Below are 15,611 nucleotides of genomic sequence, written 5' to 3' on the forward strand. Positions count from 1 at the left end.
TTTATAGAAATGTTTACCTTCATAATTTGTCATCAAAAGGCTTTTATTATTATATTTTTTGCCTAATGCATAGAACGTTATGTTTGACGTTTGAATAAAACAAAAAAGAAAGATATTTGAGGGCAGCGTTTGAATAAAAAGTCAAACTGCATGCCACAAGCTAAAATACAAAACAACTGCACCATACAACTTTTGACGACCAATCTTAAATTCAAGTTTAATCATTTTTTTAAGAGTGTGTCAATTTTTAGCCGTATACCCAGATGTGAAATTAAACTGTTTAAATAATCGTTTTTTTCCCTATTTCGTCACCGCACTACATTGACAGATTATGTAAAGCAGTGTTTACATACAACAAAACAATTAAGAATATTCACAGTTTATTCACAATATTGTTCAAACAGGGAAAAAATCCAATTCGGTATGTCTCATTTGAGTTAAAGAAAGAAAAGAAAACGGTACTGTGAAGCAGATATCAAATAACGGTCAACCAAGTCGAGATGGCATCCGTGAAATTGTCGAAGGGATTATTTTAAATTCTCCACATGGAATTATTGGATTAATAGAATCCTTCTTTGTAGCAATTCTCTATCCCGTACTTCATGAAAGGAAATCCAAGCTTTGGAATATCGTTACAGCAGGGCTATATTTAGCTGAACTTGAAGGATGATGTTGTCTTCTTTCTTTTTTTTCTTTAAAAGGAACAAATCAGAAAACTGGAACGCACAGTTTGTGCATATGGGAGTGGAAATTTCTGGTTAAAAATCCGGTCCTACAACGTATTAAGTATAAATTAAATAATTAAAAGTCCTGATCATGTCAGTTTCAGAGAATGTTTTGTTCCAATCATAATATTTGTAAGGTTTCATAACATGTTTGGAATGCATGCCAATGAAAATACTGATTGCACATGTTTTTTTATGAAACGAACACGGTAAACTGTTCAGATTGAATTTATCAGGTTATTAGAAAATGAAGTCAAATAACCTGCATTATTTCTAAGTCCTTCGACTATAACCTTTTGTACATATGTTTTTCATTATGATCTATTTACATTTCCTATATTGCAGGATTCATCGTATGATAAAAGAAATGTTCACTGATGAGTTACACAACATTTATCATGAATAAATCCGTTTACCTAATCCTTTTGATAGTAACGTTGACAACATTTGCACATAAATGTCAAATAATATTACACGCCGATCAAATAATTGCAGATTGCACCAGACTTGAATTAACAAATGTGCCTACAGATTTACCACTAGACATATCAGGTATTGATCTGAGCTACAATCAGATTTCAACGATACAAAAGAAGGCCTTTGAATCGTTCTCAAAGTTGACAGCTCTGATATTGGATTTTAATATGATTAAAACTATAGATGGTGATGTCTTTAATGGTTTGAAAAAAATAAGATGGCTTTCAATGAAGCACAATCAACTTAACATATCGTCTAAAATACTTGACGTTGTATTTAAATCGTTATTACAACTGCAACACTTAGACATCAGATACAATATTGATAAAATGTTTAACCAATCAAATCCAATGGTCTATCCCTACTTTGGAAATCTGCATAATTTAACCGATTTATATATGGATCTTGCACAAAACCCTGTATTCAAGTTAAGTGGATTCGAGGAACTTACAAACCTGAGCACAATAAAATTTGCAAAATGCTATTTGAACCAGATGTCTAATGATACCTTAGTAGAATTACCACCATCTATTACTGCAATATACTTTCACGAATGCACTGGTACAATAAAGATTGTAGAAGCAGATTTTTTAAAGCCGTTTACGTCACTTACGATATTAAATATGGAAAGAGTTGCTATACAATTAGAAGATGCTTTAAAACTTCTTTATCCTTTTACAAATAAAACAATGACCTCCATCATATTCAAAGCAATTACACCTCATGTTCCTAAACCTGTTTTCTTATATCACAATATGACTAATTATTTGATACATATTTGTGTTAAAACCTTAGTTTTAGCAGAAAGTGAAATAGTAGGATATGAGAACGGTCTTCTTCGCGATTTTAAATCTCCCCAATGTCTCGAAAATGTTGTTTTATCGGGCAATCGATTTTCAATAGCATTAGGTCCTCATTTGCAGGAGTTAATGGTTATTATGAAGATGACAACCAATTTGAAATTTTTTGACTTGTCGTATAATTCAATTAATTTTAACAATATAGAATACTGCAACATAAACGTGCTTGAAAATCCTTCTTATAGAAAGGAAGTATATAGAGAAGGATGCCAAATTAAATCTGAACCTACAAATGAATTTACAAATTACAACTATGTATTAGAAAAGGCTCAAATGGTTGATATACCTACATACACGATTTATTTACCTAGTAATCTTACTTTTCTTCGTGTTTCTCATTATATGACATCGTATATTATGACGGGACAAAAGTTATTTTTTGCGAATGTCAATAATCTAAGATATGTAGATTTCTCATACTGGCAGATAAAGCAGTTTCCAGAAATTTATTCAGTTACTCCTTTTAATGTTAGGTATTTGGACATTTCGGGACTTAACTCAACAATACTTATTCATAAGACGTCAGTACCTTTTTTCCAGAATGTCCAGACAGCAATTTTAAAAAATGCAATGCTGGGTCTAACAACGGGAAAAACTGGTAAAATATTCAAACTTTTCCCGGCTGTGGAAAAACTAGATATATCTTACAACAACTTATGGTATCTGGATGAAGATGCCTTTGAAAGAAACTTAAATTTGTCAATTGTTAGTATAGCACACAATTTACTGCCTGCTATACCTATAGCTTTGATAGATTTGCCTCATTTAAGTAAATTGGATTTAAGTTACAACCGCCTTCAAACCATCAATAAAACATTTAGAGACTGGATGGATAAGAAAAGTCAAATTTATAAAAGGACATTTAATTTCTTTATAAAAGGGAACAGTCTGAAATGCACCTGCGAAACTTCTGATTTTATAAGGTGGCTTTTCAACACAAATGTCGTTTTTGATCAGGCCAATAAAAATTTCAGCTGTACATTGACAAATGGATCAGAAAGTAACACAATTGATGTCTACAAACGATTCCATGAGCACTTTAGCACCTGTAATAGCAATAATTGGTTGCGCCTAGGAATAGGACTTCTTGTTGCATTCGTCATTTTCACTGTTCCGTTTGCAGTGATTTTTAATTTCCGATGGAAAATAACATTTTGGATATATCGGAACTTTAAGAGAGTCGTAGAACAAAAATTAGAGAGAAAATTTAATTATGACATTTACTTGTCATATGCAGATGACATGCTACAGTGGATTCAGGTCGATTTTCTCCAGAGAATTGAGAATTCATGGAGCATGAAAGTATGCATAGAGGAGCGCGATTTCCAAATTGGAGTTACCAAAGCAGATGAAATAGCAAATGCTATAGCTAGCAGTAAACATGCAATTTTTATCCTTTCTGAGTCGTACAAAGATAACGAGTGGAACAAGTTTGTAATCGAAAGAGTCAAATTTGAAAAATGCAGAAATTATTTGCAGAAGATAATCATCCTGGTACAAGACGCTACAGCATCATGCATTCCACATGAACTGGACGACATTCTACAAAATGTCACCATAATAGACTGGGAGGACAACGAGACAGGCTGGGACAAACTGCGAATGGCACTGTTTACTGATTCCTTTTAATTAAAGGAATACGAAGTTGATTAAATACCACTACTGACTATACATTATAAAAAAATATGCAGCTAAAACAATTGTTGGAAATATATCTTCGCCTATTCATAGCTTTACAACCAGACTTGTCTTTTTTTCTATGATATTTAGTCTATCGTGTTACGGTATATGTATATTAAGTATAAAGCATACGTAAAAAGTTATATATATATATATATATCTCAGGCCAACCAGAATGTATTAGTAGAAAGTCTATCCTTGATATTAGTTGTAAAGAAATCCCCAATCTACAAAAAAAAGTGGATACTTCAAAACTTTTGTAGTACTGATCAATATTTACGATTGTATTGTCATACACGACGATTAAGGTAAAAACAAATCACATGGTGATAAAGACTTTTTATAAGGTGTAACAAAATAAATATTGTAAGCATTTATATGAATTTAAAAAATGCCTAATTATGCATAATCCATTCATTGGCGCTTAGAATTTCCATTTGTGTTTATTTTCAACCCTTCGTTTGATGTTTCGTTACATAATCCAAAAATATTGCGAAAAGTATACAAATATATATATATAAGTTTTCGAAAAATAGTATAACTATAAAACTGGGAACAGTTAATTAAATATATTTCTTTTTAATATAACTTTATAACGGAGAACTATCAACATAAATGTTGTTTGATTACGTTTCGTGCTGTTATTAAAATAGCGAAATTGTTGAAAGATACAGTATGTTTATGTTTAAAAGACATATTCAAAGATATCCAAAAAAAAAAAACTTTGACCGATGATGAATACATCATGTATACGTATCAATAGTTTAAGATAACACCCTTTAGGAGTATTTTTCGTTCGCGTTTTCCGAGTTAATTGAGACTCTTTAGTAATACTCAATAGAGTTGCTCCCCTGGACAATGCCAGATTTATGAAACAGGTTATTATAAATGAAAATTTGTTTAAAATTAAAAAAAAATAGATAAAAGAGATTTTCCTTATACAAGTAAGCACTTCAGATAAAAATAAAAACATTATTTTCTTAATTCCGAATTTATTAACTTAACAATAACAGCACTTGTAAATTAAATAATACGTACCAAAATTGCTCGAAGATAATAAATCATGGTTTTGTTACCGAAAGCTATGGGACTGTAATTTACTTGAGGTTATGCTTGGTGACTTTCTCTCTTCATTTATAAACGATATTAAGAGGCTGTTTTAATTTTCATATAATCTACAAATAAACTTTGAAATTATTGGCGCAGATTTAAAAATTACGATGTTAGTATATACTAGTAATACAAATGTTCATATCGATAACATTGGTTTTAGCACTGATCGTATCGCAGAAAAAATGTTTTAATGTTTTCATTTCCTTCTATATGTTTTGTTTTCATTCAAAGAAATATTGAGGATGGAAATGGGGAATGTATCAAAGAGACAACAACCCGACCATAGAGCAAACAACAGCAGAAGGTCACCAACAGGTCTTTAATGCAGCGAGAAATTCCAGCACCCGGAGGCTTCCTTCAGCTGGCCCCTAAACAAATATATATACTACTTCAGTGATAATGAACGCCAAACTAAACTCAAAATTGTACACAAGAAACTAACATTTAAATTATACAAGACTTGGGAGAGGCGCAAAAATGCGGCGGGGTTAAACATGTTTGTGAGATCTCAACCCTCCTTGGCATATATTGATTGGACTTCTATTAAAAATATTGTTCCCTAGCTCAGCATTTCAATAGATGATTCCCTTTTGTTGATTAAAGAAATCCTGCAGGTTGTTTCTGGTAACGATCATTATATAAGACTTTAGTTATAATTCATTAAAATATATCATATTCAAGAAAAAGAAAATATATATGAAGATATTTATTAAGTAATACTTTAAACCATTAAGACATAATTTAAGTATCGTTTCCGAAAACTTGTTATATTCCTTCCTTTGGCTCTTTTTAGCAAAAAAATATCTTCCTGGTTTGAAAAAGAAATCAACATTTTCCGTTTGAGCTATTCGCAGGTATGTCGAAATTAAAAATTATTTGTATTAACAAAATAATCATGAAGACTTTTTTATTATTGTATTTTGATATTTTTTTTTTATCTATTTTCTTTTTTTTTATATTTCTTTTTTTTATTTGTTTTAGTCGAGCTCACTTTACATATGAAATGAAACCCTTTATTAATGTGTTTATAAGTGTAAGCATATATTGTTGGTTTTGAAACTAGTCGTCGTATCATTTCAATAGTATGAATATCTTGATGGTCTTCTGGTAGCTATACTACACATAATATCAAACCTTTTGTCTCCTGGAGCGGTGTTGTACTTGCTACGAATTCCAGATATACACTGATTGTTTGAATATGTTTACAACAAATTATTTAACCAACAGTCCTATATAGGTTAAAGATCAGAGCGTTGGTGTTCAAATCATTTGCATGAGTTTTATGTTATTCTTAAGATGGACCCGTTAAACAACGTATTTTCCAAATAGACTGAATAGTAGGTGAAAAATTTCAATCATGTGCTCATTTTTATAAATTTCCTGTTTACAAAACTCTGTATTTTTCGAAAAACTAAGGATTTTCTTATCCCAGGCATAGACTACCTTAGCCGTATTTGGCACACCGTTTTTGAATTTTGGATCCTCAATGCTCTTAAACTTTGTATTTGTTTGGCTTTATAAATATTTTGATATGAGATTCACTGATCAGTCTTATGTAGTCTGGCGTACTAAATTATAATCCTGGTACCTTTGATAACTATTATTTAGCAGACCACAAATTGATGACACAGCTCAATACCAACATGTTCATACTGTTCAATGTCGTCCTTCATTTTAAAAAAAACACATTTGGCGTTACATAGATGGACTATGATAACTATTATTTAGCAGACCACAAATTGATGACACAGCTCAATACCAACATGTTCATACTGTTCAATGTCGTCCTTCATTTAAAAAAAAAACACATTTGGCGTTACATAGATGGATGTATTTAACACGTATTTTAACTTCGATCTGCATAATGAAATGAATGCTAATTTTGAAGGTTTCTGGATATTTCATGAATAAATTGAAAACAAAATAAATTTGCCAGCTGTAACTAAAAAACAGCAATACCCGCATATCATTTGGAAATATTTAAAGAGGTATCTAAGCGCACATTTGTTTTTTTTTTATCTTGAGTTCTTCGGTAACATATGTAAATTTCAGAGAGAGAAAATATTATCTGCACAAAAAGTCAGTTAGTTCAGTTTATATTTAGACAAATCAACTGGAATTAAATTAAAAAAATATATTCTTAAAGATTTATGGAAGTCACCAAGTGCTTATATGACATAAGTGTACTTCAAAGGAAAAAAAAACACTTTACTTGTGAAATTATGTCAAGACGTTTTCGTAAAAAGTATGTTGAAGATGTTTTTTCGGAAAATTTACACACTATGATTATAAAAGATTGTTAAAGTCATATGAAGTGAGTGAGTGGTGAAAAATAAATGTTTATCCAATTCTTGAACCAATGCATGTATATATCATAAACTTAGTCCTCTGTGCACGATTTTATAATTTTTTACGCAAATATATCGTATAATCGTCAAATTTTTTTTTCTCTCTGTCTGTTATGATTTAATAAATATGGATGCTCATTAAATGCCGTGTTTTGAAGCCGAAGTTTAACGATTGTCACCTTATAGTAAACAAATAACAAAATGCATGGGTATTGAGCACGTGTTTAACATGTACAATCAGATAATTGTTTATTTTAATGACAGATCCATGCGTATTGCGACCACCGGATTTTTACGAGGAAGGTTACGCTCAGGTCACTATGCATACGGAAAATATGTCGGCGAATTGCTTCCTGGAAACAAACAATCAAAACTAAGTAAACTTCTTCTAAATGTGGACAAATTAAAGAATTTTCCTCAGAAAAAAGTATATGTACATAAGTTGGATGATGAAAACTATCCATTTAGTTATAAAAAAAACATATGCATATTTTTTTTTAATTTGAGGTTTCTTATGACTTTAACACTCTTCGCTTTAGTCGCTTTCTATTCCCATGATATTGTCAATTTTATTCGACTTATGAGTATGAATAATTCTTGGTTATTGTCGCCTCTATTGTAACCCGGATTTGTTTTTCCTCTATCGATAAATGAATTTTGAACAGCGGTATACTACTGTTGCCTTTATTTAAAAACACAATAATTTTGCATAGTGAGAAATCAAAATAACGCTCTGATATTTTGATAATACACACCGAGATTATTAATAAAAAATTCATGAAATGAAGAAAAGAAAAAACAATGACACAAGTGAATAACACACAATGATTTCAAAATTCACATATTTGGAATTTTCAAAACATGCCTTCAACTTAATTTTGACGAGAATGGTTTGCCATAAGAGATACCTGTCATTGGCAATCCATCATACATTCACGTCTCAGTCATTACAGCTGAAAGGTCGTACTGGGTCAGCTCTCCCTTACCCGCTATCTACGATGAGGGTTTACTGGTAGATTGATCAACGACTTACTACTTTCGATGACAGAAACCAATCCAACGCTGTACAGACTACGTTAGGCGTTATCCACATAAATACTCGTGTCAGCATTCATTCCGTTACCCATTATGGATGGGGAGTGTTATGCCGACTGACATCCGAGGGTTGTATCCTAGGTGTTAGATAATTGAACGTCATTTCACTGTCTCGCGACATTGGCCCTAATAATGCGTCCTGTCATCGTTATACCAACGTCCGAGATTCATGATTCATGTAAGCGGGCTACCAAGCTGACCAATATGGCCCTATAAGCAGCCGTTGTAAAGGCTGTAAACATTATCAACATAGTCGACAAACCAAAAGATCTTACCAAAACCAAAATGGCGGCCGTTCTGTTCCAACTTTCCATCGTCACGTTTGATATATTTAAACGCTCACCAAACGCCTTCGGGTACCGAACCGACCGTTCGAGTGCTATTATTTCACGATTTGAACAAGCTTAAAAATAAAAAATTTCGAAAAAAATTAATTACCTCAAAATGTCATAAGATATGATGTCCATGAATATCGACTGAAGTTTACACTTTGTTGTCAGTTCTCCTAGAAATATTTCATATGTCGCACCTCAAACTTGAAGGAAAGTTTCCACTCATGAACATATCAAATGAAATTGATAACTAGACCACCTGCGCACATAAATCAATATACGAAATGTATGTAATAGACCATACCAGTTTTCGTTTAAACTCATTGATTTACAAAATATTCTTGTATGCATGAAGTCACAATGGCAATAATTCTTTTCTGTGGAATGTAGCTTTATTTAGATAAAAAAACATACCAAGATTTTACAAAGAATTAAAATTCTACGTTTGAAAACACTGATAAAGGTGACAATTGTTCTACTATTTTATTTGTCTGACAACTTTTTCGTTTCCTCCTCGTTGTAATTAGATAAGGGTCTGGTATTATAATAGCCTGCCTTGTCACTATATATCTTGAGCATTTCTTTGAATTTATTATGTCCGGTATGTTGTATAATCTTTTGTCAGAAATGTTTTAAATGTTATTTTCCAACCTGCACCTCAATAAAATTGCATATAAAATTTAAATTGTTCTTTAAATATAAAGGTCTCGCCGCATACGATGATTACCAATAACGATTATGAGATATTATACAAAGGGGAATAACGCTGTTAAGTCAACGAATATTGAATTTAAACGGATTAATTAAAAAATGAAACTGTAATAATCAGTAATGTTTCTCTTACTATAACCATATGTAAATTTTTAATGTTTTTCGTTTTCTTTTTTACAGGAACTATTTTGATATCGTAAAACTCTGCATTCATCAATATAGCCCATCTGCAATATTACGAATGTCTCTGGTGAATTAGATAATATTAAACATGCCACGATTACTTTACCCTATCATCATGATCATATTGCTGATCAATTTTACCGTGTATGCGCATAAATGTCGGATTGAACAACAAGGTGATCAAATAATTGCAGATTGCACCAGACTAAAATTAACAGATGTTCCGACAGATTTACCGATACACATATCAGGTCTTGATCTGAGCTACAATCAAATTTCATTGATAAAAAACAATACCTTCTCATCTTTTTCTAACTTGAAGACATTAACAATAGATTCAAACAATATTCATACTTTATACGGTGATGTCTTTAAAGGATTGGAAAATTTACGATGGCTTTCAATACAGCATAACCAACTTAACATATTTACAAAAATATTTGACATTGTTATTAAACCTTTATTACATATGCAACATTTAGACATTAGATACAATATAAATAAAACGTTAGATATACCAAAGCCAATGATATATCCTTACTTTGGAGACGTGTTAAATTTAACCAATCTATATATGGATCTTGCGCAAACACCTGTATTTAATTTAAGTGGATTCGCAAGACTGTCGCAACTAAAAACAATAAAGTTTGCACGATGCTATTTAAAACAGATGTCTAATGACACTTTTGTAGATTTACCATCAACTATTACTGCAATCTTCTTCCACGATTGTGTCGGTAAAATATCGATTGTAGAGGCAGACTTTTTGAAGCCGTTTCCATCACTTATGATATTGAATATGAATAGAGTAGCTATGCAATTAGGAGATGCGTTACAACTCTTATATCCTTTCAAGAATACAAGAATGACCTCGATTATATTCAAACAAATCAGACCTCAGTTTCCTAAACCTGTTTTCATAACTCGTGTTATGATTAATTACTTGATGTATATTTGTGTAAAAACTTTAGTTTTAGCAGAATGTGAAATTGTAGGTTATGAGCAAAGATCTCTACTGGCACTGAAATTTCCAGAATGTTTAGAGAATTTGGTACTCTCAGGCAATCGATTTGCAATAGCCCTAGGACCGCATGCACCGGAATTGCTAATCATTATGAGAAGAGTTATCAATTTGAAATATTTTGACTGGTCGTATAACGCAATCAACTACAACATTATTGATTACTGCAACATAGACGTGCTGGAGAATGCTGCATATGCAAAAGAAGTTTATAGAGAAGGATGCCAAATAAAGTCCGCAGCTACAAATGCATATAAAAACTTAAACAACTCAACGTTAGAAAAAGCTTCAATGGTTGATGAATATAAATTTACGATTTATTTTCCGGGTAATCTTACTTTCCTTCGTGTTTCCCATTACATAACATCTTATGTCTTGTACCCACTAAAAATATTTGTAGCCAAGGCTGATAATCTAAGATATGTAGATTTCTCATACTGGCAGATAACGCAGTTTCCTGTAATATATTCCGAGACTCCTTTTAATGTTAAGTATTTGGACATTTCTGGACTTAACTCAACAATACTTATTCATGAGACGTCCATACCGGTTTTTAAAAATGTCCAAACAGCTATTTTAAAAAATGCAATGCTTGGGCTAACGACTGGAAAAACAGGTAAAATATTCAAACTATTTCCGGCCGTGGAAAAACTTGATATATCTTACAACAACTTATGGTATCTAGATGAAGATGCCTTTGAAACAAACTTAAATTTGTCAATTGTCAATATAGCACACAATTTATTGTCAGCCATACCAATAGCTATGATGAATTTACCCTACTTAAGTAAATTGGATTTAAGTTTCAACCGCCTTCAAACTATTAATAAAACATTTAGAGACTGGATGGATAAGAAAAGTAAAAAATATGAAGGAACATTTAATTTGTCGGTCGAAGGGAACAGTCTAACATGTACATGCGAAACTTCGGACTTTATAAGGTGGCTTTTCAGCACAAATGTCGTTTTTGATCGAATCAATAAAAATTTCAGCTGCACATTGACAAATGGATCGGAAAGTAACACAATGGATGTCTACAGACGATTTCATCAACAGTTTGGGAACTGCAAGAGCAAACAATGGTTGCGCCTCGGAATAGGACTTCTAGTTGCATTCGTCATTTTTACTGTTCCGCTTGCAATACTTTTAAATTTCCGTTGGAAAATAACATATTGGATATATCGTAACTTTCGGAGAGTCGTAGAACATAGATTAGAAAGAAAATTTAATTATGATATTTACTTGTCATTTGCAAACGACATTTGTCAATGGGTGTATGATGACTTCCTCCCAAAAGTAGAGTGTTCATGGCACATGAAAGTATGCATAGAGGACCGCGATTTTCTGATTGGAGTTGCGAAAGCAGATGAAATAGCAAATGCTATTTCTGGTAGTAAACATGCAGTATTTATCCTGTCCGAGTCCTACAAAGACAACGAGTGGAACAAATTTGAAATCGAAAGAGTCAAATTCGAAAAATGCAGAAATTACTTGCAGAAAATAATCATCTTAGTCAAAGGAGCTAAGGCCACATGCGTTCCACATGAACTGGACGACATTCTACAAAATGTAACTATAATAGACTGGGCTGATAACGAGACGGGTTGGGACAAATTACGAATGGCATTGTTTACTGATTCTTTTCAATTTTGAGTAAAAGTATTTTTTCATACGCAATTGATTGATTTATTGATTGTTGATTGTGCGTTATTGATAAACAAAAATAAGGCCTCAAAATACACTATGCATGATAGAGTACTATAAATATCGTCAACAAAATCCATACAGAGAACACGAGGACAGTAAATTGCATATATGCTAGTAACTGAAATAGTTTTGTTTTCTTCTTACGAGTTTGGGAAATATTATATGTCACCTTTTACTTGTCAAAATAGCAAGCGATTTATCCATATCATTAGACAAAACCAATACGATATAATTGAAGGCAATTATCGATAAAAATGATTTACTTTGAACTTTTGTAAGTGTAGTTGTATTTACTCTTGTTTCATGACTTACTTGTTTTTATTTGTAGTACTTCCTTTCGTTCTTTTTGTCGTATTCCGTTGTATACATGTACTACAATTATAGGCCTAATCCCTTTAAACTAGTGGTATGATATCAATTTCTTCCAAAGTCCAAGTAGTAAGACATACTGTACCTATATTAGATATTACCAACGTGTTCATTTCATATAAAAAAGGAGATGAGGTATGATTGCTTATGAGACAACTCTCCATAACAGACCAAATGAAACAGAAATTATTAACTTTACATGTAAGTCACCGTACGGCCTTCGAAAATGAACAAATAAACTCATCATTGATACCAGGACTAAATTTTGTATATATACGCCAGACGCGCGTTTCGTCTACAAAAGACTCATCAGTGACGCTCGAATCCAAAAAAGTTAAAAAGGCCAAATAAAGTACGAAGTTAATTTATAAATATAAACATATCAATGATACTACCCATACTGCATAGTTAGCTTTAAAACACTCCGAAATGACAATGTAAAACAATTCAAACGAGAAAACTAACTGCTTTATCTATGTACAACAAATGAACGAAAAACGAATATGTAACACATAAACAAACGACCACCACTGAGTTAACGGCTTCTGGCTTGGCACATACATTCAGAATGTGGTGGGGTTGAATATAATAGCGGGATATCAACCCTTCCCTGACATTGGACAGTGGTATAACAGTACAACATAAGAACGAACTATAAAAATCAGTTAAAAGTCTTAACTCGTCAGATGGATACAGTCAATTTAGTGATATTTTTTTACAACCTTTCATATAATTAAGGTGTATTGCGTTTAGGATCAGAGGATATTAGTTATGGATTGTGCACGACATTTTTTGAGTTTTGAGTTTTCACTGCTTTTCTGGCAGGGGTAAAATTTTCATCAGGTCAAGATCTATCTCCCCTGTTATTTTCAGACGTATCATTGTTGGGTTGCTGCCCCTGAATTGGTTATTTTAAGAAAATTTCGCAGTGTTTGGTTATTATCAAGAGTTTCAAATGATGAAGTTGAAATCATCCCTTTGTAAATCTAATAGACGACATCACGAGTTGGTTAACCGTTATGGAATAACTGTTTTACAGATGATATCAGATATGTTCCTTATGTCGTAACTACAATACACTTCCCTTTAAACAAATGTGACCTACCGAATTTACCGGATTAGTAAAAACTTAAGCAACTCGAAGATGCCACATGTGAAGCAGTATCTACTTACCTTTCCGGAGCATTCGAGATTAAGTCGGGTTAGTGTTGCTTAGTCTTTAGCTTTCTATGCTGAGTTATCTGTACAATTATTTGTCTTTTTATTTTTAGCCATGGCACTGTCAAGTTTACTTTCAACCTACGAGTTTGACTGTCCCTCCGACATCTTTCGTCCCTCTTTGTGAATATTATTACAGATTGAGCAAAACTGTTAACAGCACTAATATTAAGCAAAGTAAGATCTGCAAATAAGTCAACATTACCCAATTGTCAGTTGACCCTTAAGGAGTTGTTGTCCTTTGAAGTCAATTCTTAACAATTTTTCAACCAGATGCTCCGCAGGGCGCAGCTTTATACGACCGCAGAGTTCGAACCCTGAACATTGGGGCAAATATGGACACAACATTCAAGCTTAATACAGCTCTGGATTTTATTGTGATTAAAAAGTTGACACAACACAGGTTTCTGACACATAATGAATGTGGTCTAAGAACTTAAACTTAAAATTTTAAATTGGACATTACCTATTATGGTCCAATATCCAAAATATAAATACATGGTTAGATTCAGCATATCAAAGAACCCCAAGAATTCAATTTTTGATGAAATCAAATAAAGTTCAATTTTGGACCCTTTAGACCTCAATGTGGACCAATCTGATAACCGGGCCCAAACATCAAAAATCTAAATACATCGTTAGATTAAGCATATATCAAAGAACCTCATATATACAATTTTTGTTGATATCAAAAAAAGTTTAATTTTGGACCGCGATTTGGACCAACTTGAAAACTGGGCCTATAATCAAAAATCTAAATACAGGTTTAGATTCAGCATATCAAAGAATCCCAAGGATTTAATTTTTGTTGATATCAAACAAAGTTAAATTTTGGACCACGATTTGGACCAACTTGAAAACTGGGCCCATAATAAAAATTATAAGAGCATGTTTAGATTCAGCATATCAAAGAATCCCAAGGATTCAATTTTTGTCGAAATCAAACAAAGTTTAATATTTTGGACCCAATTTGGACCAACTTGAAAACTGGGCCAATAATAAAAAATATAAGTAAATGTTTAGATTCAGCATATCAAAGAACCCCAAGAATTCAATTTTTGTTAAAATCAAACTTAGGTTAATTTTGGACCCTTTGGAACTTAATGTAGACCAATTTGAAAATGGGACCAAAAATTAATAATCTACATATACAGTAAGATTCGGCATATCAAAGAACCCCAATTATTAATTTTTTGATGAATTCAAACAAAGTTTAATTTTGGACCCTTTGGGCCCCTTATTCCTAAACAGTTGGGACCATAACTCCCAAAATCAATCCCAACCTTCATTTTATGGTCATAAATCTGGTGTTTAAATTTCATAGATTTCTATTTACTTCTACTTAAGTTAAAATGCTTATTTGGCCCCTAATTCCTAAACTGTTGGGACCAAAACTCCCAAAATCAATCCCAACCTTCCTTTAGTGTGTCAAAATTTCATAGATTTCTATTTACTGAAACTAAAGTTATAGTGCGAAAACTAAAAGTCTTCGGATGCCGACAACGACTACAGACAACAACGCCAAGGTGACACCAATATACGACCAAAAAATTTTCAACCAACAAACAAGACATGGCTAAAAATAGAACATAGGGGGAAACTTAACATTTTTACGTAAATCTCTAAAACTAAAGCAAAAGTATAACAGTTGCATTATTTCATGCATCAATTGTTCATTAAATTATCAGGTGAGCAACACAGGCTCCTTGGAGCCTCTAGTTAATTTTTCTTTATGTTTGTATTCTTGTTATTTACTTTATATGCAGTCAGAC

General features: G+C 32.3%; 2 protein-coding genes across 2 annotated transcripts; both read left to right on the forward strand.

Moving 5' to 3' along the window:
* The first annotated feature begins 1,082 nt into the window (after nucleotides 1–1,082).
* Nucleotides 1,083–3,812, forward strand: LOC139493316 (toll-like receptor 2 type-2). The gene has a single exon (XM_071281596.1). The coding sequence runs from the start codon at nucleotides 1,103–1,105 to the stop codon at nucleotides 3,689–3,691; it is 2,589 nt and encodes an 862-aa protein (XP_071137697.1). The 5' UTR covers nucleotides 1,083–1,102; the 3' UTR covers nucleotides 3,692–3,812.
* Nucleotides 3,813–5,090: 1,278 nt separating this feature from the next.
* LOC139493317 (toll-like receptor 4) lies at nucleotides 5,091–12,222 on the forward strand. Its single transcript, XM_071281598.1, has 2 exons — nucleotides 5,091–5,709; nucleotides 9,522–12,222. The coding sequence occupies exon 2, from the start codon at nucleotides 9,613–9,615 to the stop codon at nucleotides 12,196–12,198; it is 2,586 nt and encodes an 861-aa protein (XP_071137699.1). The 5' UTR covers nucleotides 5,091–5,709; nucleotides 9,522–9,612; the 3' UTR covers nucleotides 12,199–12,222.
* Nucleotides 12,223–15,611: the final 3,389 nt, after the last annotated feature.

This window comes from Mytilus edulis, chromosome 10 (genome assembly GCF_963676685.1).
Source record: "Mytilus edulis chromosome 10, xbMytEdul2.2, whole genome shotgun sequence".
Classification (NCBI taxonomy): Eukaryota; Metazoa; Mollusca; class Bivalvia; order Mytilida; family Mytilidae; genus Mytilus; species Mytilus edulis.

Bases quoted from the DNA above. Each gene is read 5' to 3' on its own strand.
- LOC139493317 (XM_071281598.1), top strand. From the start codon at position 9,613: ATGCCACGATTACTTTACCCTATCATCATGATCATATTGCTGATCAAT.
- LOC139493316 (XM_071281596.1), top strand. From the start codon at position 1,103: ATGAGTTACACAACATTTATCATGAATAAATCCGTTTACCTAATCCTT.